A 13,257-nucleotide genomic window follows, 5' to 3' on the forward strand; every position below is an offset into this window, starting at 1 on the left:
AATTTATAATGTGTCTTATTTTCAAATGTGTGTATAAACAGGCAGCAAGCATACCATTTCCTGTACTTTGTTTGTTTACATTTTGGATGTCATTCTGCATCAGTAGAAATAGACTTTTTTGGGGCACAAAAATTATTATCTTCACTTTGAAATGCCTGAATAGTTATCTGCAATCAAAATAATTTTGAAAAAAAAACACACCCCAGATTCAGAATCCTCATTCATTTTCCTTCACAAAATACATTATGTTCTTTCTGTAATTCCTTCCCCAAGTTCCTCAAAATTCCCTGGCAAAGCAAGAGCACTTTTTTTTTCTTTTTCTTTTTTTTGTTATAAAATTCTCTGACATTGAATGGGTCAACTCCATGAGTCGCAGTTGATCCATCTATCAAACACACATGCCAGCATTGTGTCATATACACTCCTAATAGCCATATATACAGTTTGTCATTTATGCCATTTTGGTGTAGTATGTTTCACAAGAGGTTTCTTTCTGTTTATTGAACCAAAAGCCTTGCATTAATCTACAAAGGCTACATTCAGTTTGTTATTTCTGAGAAGACATTTTTGGTTTGGAGCATACAATGAAAAGATACGATCCAATGTGCAGTATCCTGATCTAAATCCTGCCTGTACTTCCATGATCTTTTCTCTTTCCACCCACTTTTTAAGTCGTGTATTTAAAAAAAATTACTTTGCTTTTGTGATAGCAATGCTTTGCTTTGCCTTGATCCCTTAGCTACGCGTGATATCGTTGGGGCACTGTGATGCTGACTCGTGCACTGAGATGTTGATTTGTGCACTAGTCTTCTCCATTCTGGACGATCATGTGAGAGAGACTGTGTCTCAGCAAATGTCAACCCTGTCCACTCTTCAATGCTGTCAGACTTTTGTGAGAGCAATACCTTGGTAGTTGTCAGGATTGTTAATATCTCATTTTTTGTGCAGGGAAACTTCAATATACTTGGCCCATTCCAAATAAAACTCCCTCTTGAAATAGTTTGTTAAAATAAAAAAAAAGCTACCAAAATGTTCATCACTGTTTCATTAGAATGTTTTAACATTTCACCTGGTGCCTTATCAGACCCTGCACTTTTACCAGTTTTTAAACTCCTAATACTATCAACAATCTCCATCTCTGATACTGGATCACTGATTAATGGTTCCTCAAAATTATCTGGTTTCAGGTTGTTATCCTCAGTATCCACCACAACATCAAAGCTGTTAAAAACATTGTGGAAATATTTGGAACACTATTTCAATCTTTTTTGTTTTTGTTTTTTGTTTTGTTTTTGTTTTAATAATTTGAATTTTGGCTTTTCTGTTTACTATTCTGTTCCATTTTCTAATCTTTCCTTATTCAGATTCATATTTCTTCCGTTGCTTCAGTTTTGGGGAGAGAGATAGAGACAGAGGCAGAGTTCATGTAAACAAGATCATTTTCACTTAATTTTTTATATAGTTCTCTTCAAATACTGTGCTTCTATATGCGAACACAGCACACAAAAACTTAACTGATTTTCTGCATTTCATCTAAATGCAACAAAAAGGCAAGGGCCTTCAAGACTCGCTTGTGACAAGTGCTATATCCAGTAAAGGAATCACGAGAAAAAAAAAGAGATTAAAAAAATCTCTTAAATGGGTTCTGTATCAAATTATTAATGAGCTTTTGGGGAAAAAAACCCAAACCAAAACAAAACAAACACCCCCCCCCCCCAAAAAAAACAACAACAACAACAACAACAAAAAACAAAAACAACAAAACAAAAACAAAAACAGGCATGCTAGTGGGATTGAACCAAGGATGTTCTGTTCGGCAGCAAACAGTCTTATCCACAATGGTACAGCGCATCTGACATCATATGACCAAATTTAATATCTAAAGCTATGTTTCTTTGTTCTGAGTTTTCAGTGTGATTAATTTCTCATTGTATTCACATGTTTTTTGATAAATCTCAATTATTCAAGAAATTCTTTTAATTTGTATTTGTATTTCTTTTTATCACAACAGATTTCTCTGTGTGAAATTCGGGCTGCTCTCTTGATATCGCCTCAGGTACACCACAACACCTAGGCCTATCTGCACAAACCAGTCAAAAACAGGCTGACCGAAACTGAAAGAAACGATCAATTCAATTTTTATTTTATGTTTATTCCAGTTAATCCACTGTATTTTATTTGTATTTCTTTTTATCATAACATATTTCTTTGTGTGAAATTCAGGCTGCTCTCCCCAGGGAGAGCATGTTGCTACACTACAGCACCACCAATGTTTTTGTATTTTTTCCTGCATGCCCAAGTGTTATTTGTTTTTCCTATCGAAGTGGATTTTTTGCTACATAATTTTGCCAGGAACAACCTTTTTGTTGCCGCAAGTTCTTTTACATGCGCTAAGTGCATGCTGCACACGGGACCTCAGTTTATCGTCTCATCCGAATCACTAGCGTCCAGACCACCACTCAAGGTCTAGTGGAGGGGGAGAAAATATCGGCTGAGCCGTGATTCGAACCAGCTCGCTCGGATTCTCTCACTTCCTAGGCAGACGCGTTACCTCTAGGCCATCACTCCACATAGAATATTCATATGCAGTAAACACGTTGATGGTGCAGTTAGTGTCACTGTATGTGTTCTGTCCAAAATTTGTATTTTCTTTTAATTGCGAACAAGAAAAATGATGTCATGCCGTCTTCTTACCAAACATAGCCTATGTTCTGGGTTTGGAAGAGGTAATATGGTGATTTTGGATTCCAGATTGAGCCTCAACGAAATAAACCGTTAATGATCCAGAAATATGCCTTAAATCAGAAGACATACAACCTGTTATTGGTATGACTGTGAAGAATTTTTTTCCCTGTTTTATCCAAATTTTGTATTGGCAGACAAAATATTTCTAGAGCAAACGGCAATGTTTAAGTTTACCATGAATACATAGACAAACATATAGACACACATACACCTTGCTATTTTTGACTCACTTGTGTAAACAAAGTGAGTCTATGTCATAACCTGGTGTTTGGTTGTCTGTGTGTGTGTGTGTCTATATATTTGTCTGTGTGTTCGTGGTAACCTTTAACATTGCCACTGAACACTGGGTTATGAAATAGAATCACTTTGTTTACACAAGTGAGCCAAAAATAGCAAGGAGTGTGTGTGTGTGTGTGTGTGTGTGTGTGTGCGCGCGCACCTGAGTGCAAAAAAAAGCGTGCACTACTTCCTCAAATACAGATATCTCCTTGAAATTTTGCATGACTGCTCATACACTGTATTTTAAAAAGATAAAGTTATTGTAATTCCAATGTATAATTGTTTTTATTGTTGTTATAAATCTGATTCAAAAGAAAATTTCCATGAAATCTACCTAGCAATTTATACCAAGATTCACAGTCAAATTTGTTTTCGTTGGGTGCCTGTGGCACAACATTACCAGAGATTGATGAAAAAGAATCTCTGCCACCTAGCTGTGTGTTGGCACCCAACCAACAGATACCCTGCTGGTGGGTGAGCCTGACTGACTACTTCTCTCCTCATAGTGGGGGGCATTAAGTCCGAAAAACTGGAGAAAGCTGCACTTCATGGTAGAAACATTCTGTTTGTTTTTTCTTATTCCTTATTCATTTGTGGTTCATTTAAGCAAGGGATCCGCCTTATCACTGCAGCGGAAGTGGGCGTGGTCAGCGTCTAAGTAGGACACTGAGTCCAAAACAAATGACACTTATTTCCTTGGTTTTTTCATTTTCTTTCCCAATTTCACATGTGAAAAGGTCCAGAATGTGGCCTCCGAATGTTAATTTTTTTACTTGCTATGTTATGTAAATGTCTTCAGGGGTGTTTCGTGACAAAAATAATAAAGATAAAATAAAAATAGAAAATAGGTCACAGTGTCAGAGATGTTAACTGGTCGTTGTTTCATCTCAATGTCCACTGTTAAGTTGCTCATACATTTTAAAGAACATGTACATAGTTTTTATCTTTCTCTGGGCTACTTGTACCCTAAACAAAATAAAACAAACAAACAAACAAAATAAACAAAACAAAAAAAAGAAGTAAAAAAGAGAGAGTTTGCGTACAGGGCTAGACGAGGTGTTGATGATGCAACAATTTCTTTAATTGATCTAATCGCACGTCATTTGAACAAATCTGGAACATCTGTTTGGGTACTTTTCATGGATCTGTCCGCTGCTTTTAATACTATTCAACATCATATTTTAGTGAGGAAACTTATACACCTAGATGTAACATCTGACCTTATTTTATGGATACGACAGTTTTTATGCGATCGGCCACAGCGTGTTTGTCTGAATGTCAGTTCTGGCTGGCCCATAATTATTGTCTGAAATTATTACTGTGAATACTGGAGTTCCGCAGGGCTGTGTTTTATCCCCTTTGCCTTTCTCCCTCTACATTAACGACATCAGGTGCTCAGAACTTTTTCTCAGTCTTGTAAAATATGCTGACGACATGGCTTTAGCAGGTCTTTTAAAAGACGAGTTTTCAATTTCACAGTATTTTTGACTCACTTGTGTAAACAAAGTGAGTCTAAGTTTTAACCAGGTGTTCGGTTGTCTGTGTGTCCGTGGTAAACTTTAACATTGACATTTTCTCTGCAAATACTTTGTCAGTTGACACCAAATTAGGCATAAAAAATGGAAAAATTCAGTTCTTTCTAGTCATCTTGTTTAAAACAATATTGCACCTCTGGGATGGGCACAAAAAAAATAAAAAAGAGCCTAATTATATGCAAACTGCATTTACTGTTATATTTATATTTTTTGTTTTCTCTAAACTTGGCACTTTGACCTCTTATTCTGACACAACAACAAGAGGGGTCATTATTATCATTTTTTGTTCAAACAGGAACTTCTTTTGCTCAGCATGGAATTTTTATTTATTTTGCAAACGTTTTGGTGCAGATAGTAAAAAAGGGAAATTACTCTGTAATTAATGCTAGGGGACTTAATTTATCACAAGTGAGTCTTGAAGGCCTTGCCTGGAAATTAGTGTCATAAACTCTTTCTAAAGGATAACTTTCTCGAGCTGAACGTGGAGAAAACAAAAGAACTTATTTTAGGCAGTGAAAGGGACACACACACACACAATCCAGTCATAATAGATCAGAAACAAGTGGAAATAGTGGACAGTTTTAAATATCTAGGGACTATAGTTGATCACAGTCTCACATTCAGTGAACATGATGCCACTGCCAAGAAAGCTCACCAGAGACTCTTTTTACTGCGAAAATTAAGAAGTTTTAATGTTAGTCCACACATACTTGAGCTGGTGTACAGAAGTCTGATAGAAAGTGTCATGGCTTTCAGTACTGTGGCCTGGTTTGGCAATCTGACTGTGAAGTTAAAGACAAAATTAGGACGAGTTGTAAACCTGGCCAGCAAAATCATAACCAAGCCCCAGCAACAAATGAACACGCTATACCAGTCCACACTTAGCAGAAAAGCACTCCAAATTTTTAATGATTCCACTCAACCACTTAACTCTTGTCTTTCCAGAAACTCCCTTCTGGTAGACGATGTAAAATCCCTCTTGCAAAGAAGAATGAGTACAAAAAAATCATTTGCCCCCTCTGCTGTTGCTGTGATAAATGATTCACTCAAATAATGTTTTTATTCCATTGCCTGTGATTTGTTTATTGTTATGATGACAGTTGTCTTTCTTCCCTATATGTATGCATGTAAAGAAAGAAGTGAGGGGAGGGGGTGAGGGAAGAAGTGTGTGGGTGCGTGTGCGTGTGCGTGTGCCTGTGTGCGCGCGAGTGCTCAGTGTTATTGTTTTGCCGCAGAGGGGCGTGAAAGGAGTTTTACATGCTTTTAGTCTTTAAGACCACAGTCGGTGTCCGTCAGGGTTGCCTGCTCTCCCCAGTACTATTCAACATTTTCCTAGAAAAAATCATGCGCGAAACCCTCCATGACTTACACTCTACCATCTCCATAGGAGGAAGAATCTTCAACAACTTGAGATTCGCAGATGACATAGATCTACTAGGAGGCAGCAACAAAGAACTACAAGACCTCACCAAGAGACTAGAAGGAAGAGCAGGTGCATACGGAATGGAAGTGAGCACCGAGAAAAGCAAAGTGTTGGTAAACAGCTCAACCAACACCCAAGCTCAAATCTTCATGAACGGACAACAACTTGAAGAAGTGGATGCTTTCAAATATCTCGGCTCCACCCTCACAAACGACGGTCGCTCAACAACTGAAATAAAGATTAGGATAGCGATCGCAACATCAGCAATGGCTAAGCTCAGCAAGATTTGGAAGAGCAGAGAGATCAGCTTTCCAACAAAGATCAAACTGTACCGATCCCTGGTGCTATCCATACTGCTGTATGGATGTGAAAGTTGGACTTTAACAGCAGAGACTACTAGGAAAGTCCAGACGTTTGAGACAAAATGCTTCAGACAATTGCTTGGAATCTCATGGAAGGACAGAAAGACCAATGACTTTGTCAAGAGCCAAATAACTATGCTAGCGGGTCCACTGGAACCACTCTTAGCAGTGGTCAAAAGGAGGAAGCTGTCATGGTTCGGGCATGTGACACGCCACAATTCACTGCAAAAGACAGTTCTACAGGGAACGCTAGAGGGTGGTAGGAGAAGAGGGAGGCAAGCCAAATGCTGGATGGACAACAGCAAGGAATGGACCAATATGGATAGCGCTACGCTGATACGACAGGCAGAAGATAGAACCGGATGGCGTCGTCTGACTACGGAATCGTCCCTCATGTCTCCTCTACGCCCATCCCGGGCAGGAGAATGAATGGAATGGAATGGAGTCTTGGTGGTGGTGTTGACCCATCAACTGTGATTTCATGTTCTTAAATGTTATAATTATCTTACTGAATATTTTCCTTTTATATCACTGAAATGTTTCACTTTATCTTAAAATGTAATTTTTGTTTTCTTACCTAAATGTTTTCTTTTAACATGATAGTTAATATGTATGCTGTGATCAAGGAAGGGTGTGCCAGTTGCTCATTCGTTTTTTCGGTTTTATCTGTTGATGAGCATTTGTCTTTTTAAATGTTATTATTATCTTACTGAATATTCTCCTTTTTATAATGATTGAAACCTACACATACGTGCGCGCGCGTGCGCACACACAAAACGATGCATGCACACGCACGGGCACACACGCAACACACACACAGTTGTTACACTCTGAATCATAATGTAATAGCGCAGTCAAGAGGTTAAAGAAAAGGAGAAACAAAGTTTTTTCCCCTTAACTATCAACTGAACTGCTGATGAAAACTGGACTGAGAGCTATGTCCTGTAGGTGTATAACAGTGCAACAAAAGGGATGCATGTCTCATGTCCAAATGCAGGCAATGAATTAACCTATTCCTGTTTTTTCCCATTCTGATACCATATGACAAAACTGGCTATTACATACTGAATGATTCCCATAGACACTGACTTCAAGGCAAGATGGAGGAAGCAGTTTTCATGTTTCTTTTGTGTTGCTGATTTGAATGTTCAGCAAGTTCATTCCAGTGAATTCAGTGCCCTCTTTAAAATATAGGTTACATCAAACACATTGGTGTGTAGTGTATCATCTGTGTGGTCTAACTGGATTTTTCTTTTCTTTCTTTCTTTTTCTTCAAATTGTGGACAAGAAATGAAATTCAACAGTGATTTTTGCTAATGCGGCAACGATCAGGAAACTTCTTCGTTACTGGGCTGCAACTCCCACGTTCACTCGTGTGTACACTAGTGGGCTTTTACGTGTATGACCATTTTTACCCTGCCATGCAGGCAGCCATACTCTGTTTTCGGGGGTGTGCATGCTGGGTATGTTCTCGTTTCCATAACCCACCAAATGCTCAAATGGATTACAGGATCTTTAATGTATGTATTTCATCTTCTGCTTGCGTATAGACATGAAGGGGGTTTCAGCACTAACAGGTCTGCACATATGTTGATCTGGGAGATAGGAAAAATCTCCACACTTGACCCACCAGGTGCCGTTAGAACAGGAAACAACCCAAGAAAATCTTGTGGATCTGGAGGCTAAATGAAAAATGACAGAATCTGGAAATACAGCTTTGCCTCAAGATTAACACCCAAATACATGGAATGTATGAAAAGAATCATTGGTGTTTTTTTTTTTCTACTTCAAGGCGTACTGACAGAGAAGCATTTTAAAAAAAGATTAAGTTCGTCACACACACACATACACACACACACAAAACATACACACTGAAACATGTTAATACACAGACACACATTTTTCACAAACATGAGCCCAAAATGGTGAAAGCTTTGTCAAAGTTGTGGACATTGAATGACAACCAATTTCTCCTCATCGAATGTATCCCTGAAATCCAAGCATATCCTGCTCTCTGGCACAGACAAATAGGAATATGGATTGCAGACAGTGATTACATTTATGCTTCACTGTAATTAATGTAGTTTCATTCCAATGACACATTTCCCCCAAAATGGTGTTTACATTTCTGCACTAATATAACTGTTCTTCAAAGTAGAGCAGCACAACTTACTTCATCACTGGTTTCAATTCGAGCCAGCGCAGCATCCACAGCTATCAACACACCACTGCGACCAATACCTGCACTGCAGTGGACCACAAATGGACCATTTTGATGAAGCTGGTGCATCAGACGGATGAACTGAAAAATTGATTTGCAATGAAAACAGTCAAAACAAAAATTGACTGGCAATCTCATCATTCCAAAATCCTTTCCACTGTGGACATTATGAAAATGATTCCTATTCATTTCTCACAAGTTACTGTCAGCATGTTTTTCCTCAATAAGTGTGTGTGTGTGTGTGTGTGTGTGTGTGTGTGTGTGTGTGTGTGTGTGTGTGGTGGTGGTGGTGGTGGTGGTGTGTGTGTGTGCATGCGTGCGTGTGGTCAATTTAAATATAATCTCTTCTTGTGGAATGCAAGGAGCTCCAAATCATATGAGAGGAGGGTGAAATAGAAATGTTTCATTAATACAATCATTATTACTTATTGCAGCACACAAACGACTATGAAAGAAATGATGTTCAGAACAATTTGGTACAAATCAGAGTGCTTTACAAGAAGTCAGCATCTCTCCTTATGTTCCTAAACTGTTGTTCAGTCACCTTTAGGCTGTCCTAACCTCCACAATGAAAGGAACATATCAATAAATGTAACAAAATTACTGTCTCTTCAACAAATAATAGCAGAAATATCAGTGTTGAACACTCATATTTAAGATGTAATTTTTAGGACCGAAGGACTTGGAAGTGGGACTGAAGGGCTCAGTTGTCCAATACAACCTCAGAGTGGATACCACTTCTCTGATACTATGAGTTGAGTGGGAAAACAGAAGTCTTCCAAGATAAAAACAAACCGTTGGTTATAAACAGTATGGGTGATCTTGGAAACAACAGCAATACATATAAAGAATTCATAAGAACAGCTGCATAACTTTTGGTAAATGGAAGACAACTCAAATATTGGAGGGGTTGGGGGTGAAGGGATTGGAAAAAAAACAACAACCTTGAATATATGCCATAAAAGAACACAAAATAAGGTTAAAATGTTGACTAAATGTTAAAAGAACCAATTCACTAATTTCTCTTTTGAACCTCCTAAGCCTGAAAACATGTTAAAAATATTGTGAAAGTGAAGCAAAACCTTTCTGGTTTGCTTGAGGAACCTTCAAAACAATAACAGCTGTGTTAGCCATGATAATGGAATTCCCTTGGAACCATCAGCACTGATCATTTGGAATTACACAAGACAGTGTTAATGAGTATCAGCATCAGTAGCTCAAGGAGGCGTCACTGCGTTCGGTCAAATCTAGAATAAATCAAATCATGTTGCTAAAAGCCAAGCTGACCACAATGGGGCTATTAAATCTAGAACAAGAAACAAGTCCAACAAAGGAACTCTCCTGGGGTTGCAAGACTCCTTGAATGAAGTTCCCCTGGAGAGTTCTTTGAGAATTCCACTTCAAAGGAAGGGCCTCCATGAACAGGGCTGTCTCAACAGATCTGGTTTGACCTCCAGTTCTTCTTGAGGAGGGACACGAGTAAGAGCCAGTCAGTCTGGGTACTGCGGTTGGGCTGGCAACTTGGGCATGATCAGAATCCGTTGTGGACTCTCCAACCTAACTTTTCGAATCACCTTGTACAGGACTGGAAAATGGGGGAAAGCGTAAGTGATCAAGTAGCACCAATGTAGAGACAGAACTGTATGACCATCCAGGGACTGAAGCTTGGAACTGTTCAACAGATCAAGTACCTGGGATCCATCATCAGCAATGAAGGATCCAAACCAGATATCTTCTTAGGGGTAAAAATGACAACATTAGCACTGTCCTGACTGAAACTTATAAAGAAGGACAGCAACATCTCTATGAAACACAAGATCAGATTCCTGCGTGCACTAGTACATTCTATCTTACTATATGCATGTGAGACATGGGCCCTGACAGTGGATTAGGAAAGAAGAATTTAAGCCAAGGAAATGAAGTGATATCTTAAGATACTAAACATCAAATAGACTGATCACAGCACCATTGAACATTTGCGCAAAACCAGGACACAGCACACTTGACCTTATGAAGACCTACTGACATCAGTTAAGAAGAGGAAGCTATGCTGGTACGGCAACATAACAAGATCCAATGGCCTTGCTAAAACAATCCTCCAAGAATGGAGGGTGACAGAGGGTAAGACTGAAAAAACAATGGACTGAAAACATTGCAGACTGAACAGGAAAACCATTTGCAGAGACCCAGGCTTTGATACACAACCAACAGACTCCCTCTGGTTTATCACAAAATATGCCACTGTTGTGTTGTCCAAGAACAACCAGATGGTCTTGCCAGAGGCCTACTCCAATAAATGAAGAAGAGCCCTGCAAACTGCTTCAAATTCAGAAACGATAATGTGTCACTAGCAGTCCTACGAGGACCATGTCTCTGTCGCAAGGAGTATATCTATATGAGTTCCCAAACCACAGTAGATGCATCTATGGAGTGCCACCTGAAGAGTGTAGTGGGCTGGGGGAGTAGGAACCACTCACTCAGAAGGCTGTCTTCTGGTACCAGTGGAGTTTCAGCTCCTACTGAAGTGGGTGCTTGAGGACCCAGCTCTGGGGGAAGAAGGGCATCAATCACTTCATTCTGCCAAAGAAAGAAGTGAGAATTCTCACTATCACAAGGGAGGATTGACTCAAGCACAGGACAAGATCTGTTAATTGACTGAAGTGGTCCTGTGTTGGAGAGCTGTCATGGACAGCATGTCAAATCTCATACCTAGTATGTCAAACAACTGTCGTGGGGAGAAATCGCACCAAACTCCAACACCGGCCACAGTGGGGCATGTCCCCATCTTAAACCACCTTCCAACTGAGATGACTTGGAAGGATGAGGCACAACCTTGCTTCCCTTCAGTCTCCTTCCAGACAAGTCTCAAGGTCAAGCCCTCCCTTCACATTCTGTTTCAAGAGACACGTTCCTGTCGTAAAATGGGAAACCTGGAGACTGGGCTAGGGTCTCTGAATTCAGCCACCACAGGATGGAATGTGAGGCATAATGACCAGTACAAGTTACCTCCCACACTGAAAAGAGAAAGCAAAGTGAGAAAAACCATATGGAGAAGAATCAAATAAGTTCAAAGATAAAAATCACTGAAATCAAATGTCACAATCTAGATACAGACAATATAAAAGAAATCAATTCTGAGACAGTAATATTACAGAGAGCTGCATTAAGCAATCAAGAAACTAACTTTTAAAAAGCTCACAAGGTTGTGGCAAGTAAAGAGAAAATAGACTTAGCTTACAGAGCTGTTGGCCAAGGAATGATTAAGTGCTAAAGGCCAACCCAGAGTAAACTCACAGGTCTGTTTGCATCAGTTTAACATGGCAGTATATGACACCAGATGTCTTAAACTGAACACAGTCTGAGAAAACTATACTTTCACAAATCAAAAAAGCAGACAATTAGGTCAGAAATAATCTTTGGAAATGATTAAAGCAGACAATGTGGTTAGAAGATAGGCTTTGTAAATTTTTCCCCTAATCATGTGAAACCTTGAGAGGTCAGTCACTGTCGACAAACACGGAAGTTGTCAGTGAGTAACTTTTGCAACAAGGGGGTGTGTTGGACGGTTTCACGTTATCATTGACCTATGAAAAGAAACAATTCAGCACACATTAAGAGACCAGCAGAAAAAGAAAGGAAATGAAGAGAAGACTAAACCTGTAACATGGGGTAGGCACTGTCAGGAACACCGTGGTCAGGCCATGTGGTATAATGCAGATGCACCACCTCTCTTTCTTCTCCACAGTCATGGTTAAACAACCTCAACTGCCGTTTAATAAAGTCACCTACTTTCTGTTCCTTCACCAGCAGCACAGTGTACTTTCTGCAAAAAAAGAAAAAAGAAAAAAAACCCAACAATTTAGGCAGGTGAGGATAAGTGGGAAAGAGTCAACACATGGTGTTTTGCAGTCAAATGTCACTATCACCAGTTGTGACTGTGACATAATCACATTCTTTTCACCCCTTTTTTGTTTGTCACAAACTGGCTATCATCTGTTTCAGGACATGACTTACTGTTATCTATAATTCTTATAAATATTACTTCTATTCAGTACCTATTAATCACAAGAACACTTTCATTGTAATGGCTTGGTACTTTTCATAATGTATTAATCTCTTCCAACACTCCTCAATGACCTACTCTCTGTCAGCCATGAAATGACTGCAGATAACACTCAGCTTAACCATTCTGATTCTTCCCAATGAGAAGGCACAACCTAAGAAGTGTGTGTGCTATCTGGGCATCAGTTCATGTCTAACTTGTTTGAGTGTCGGTTGCTTCCATCACAGCTCGCGTCACTCGGTTGATGCCAGTTTTTAGTCATGAAACTGATTTGTTTTAACCTCTTAATGGGATACCTGGTGTATGATACAATTTTAAGTCTCTTTCAGTTCATTAACATGGATGTGTCTGTTACCTATGTTGTTTCCTGGATACCATGGATATATACTTCAGTGTTTGCAACAGACATTCCGTGACAGCTCTGCCATTACTGATACCAGATTGGTGCCCTCACTCCGCAAGGCTGACTCCAAGCTTTTTTAACATGTTGACCCCTACTAAGGTTGTTTTGTGCATCATGGAATATAAAATAGATTCCCTGTAGTGCAGTTCAGTTGCACCATACAAGACTGGCAGAAGCTGTGTAGGCTGGACCCCGCTCTGCAAGGATGGTTTAGCCTACTTTGCAC

The 13,257-nt window shown here is 39.4% G+C and overlaps 1 protein-coding gene across 6 annotated transcripts in view; it reads right to left on the bottom strand.

The window, feature by feature from the left end:
• The window catches only part of LOC143282461 (tyrosine-protein phosphatase non-receptor type 13-like), a 590,260-nt gene that overhangs the window by 37,668 nt on the left and 539,335 nt on the right, over positions 1 to 13,257 (bottom strand). For 5 of the 6 annotated variants that reach the window (XM_076588135.1, XM_076588121.1, XM_076588127.1 and 2 more), the window contains 2 exons: positions 12,223 to 12,388; positions 8,518 to 8,646 (listed from right to left, as the gene is read on the bottom strand). In XM_076588135.1, coding sequence (XP_076444250.1) covers positions 8,518 to 8,646; positions 12,223 to 12,388 — 295 coding nt within the window. Of the gene's footprint in view, positions 1 to 8,517; positions 8,647 to 12,222; positions 12,389 to 13,257 lie in introns of those variants that run through there. The other variant, XM_076588144.1, reaches the window with a different exon arrangement.

The sequence above is a fragment of the Babylonia areolata genome, chromosome 1 (assembly GCF_041734735.1).
Source record: "Babylonia areolata isolate BAREFJ2019XMU chromosome 1, ASM4173473v1, whole genome shotgun sequence".
NCBI lineage: Eukaryota > Metazoa > Mollusca > Gastropoda > Neogastropoda > Buccinidae > Babylonia > Babylonia areolata.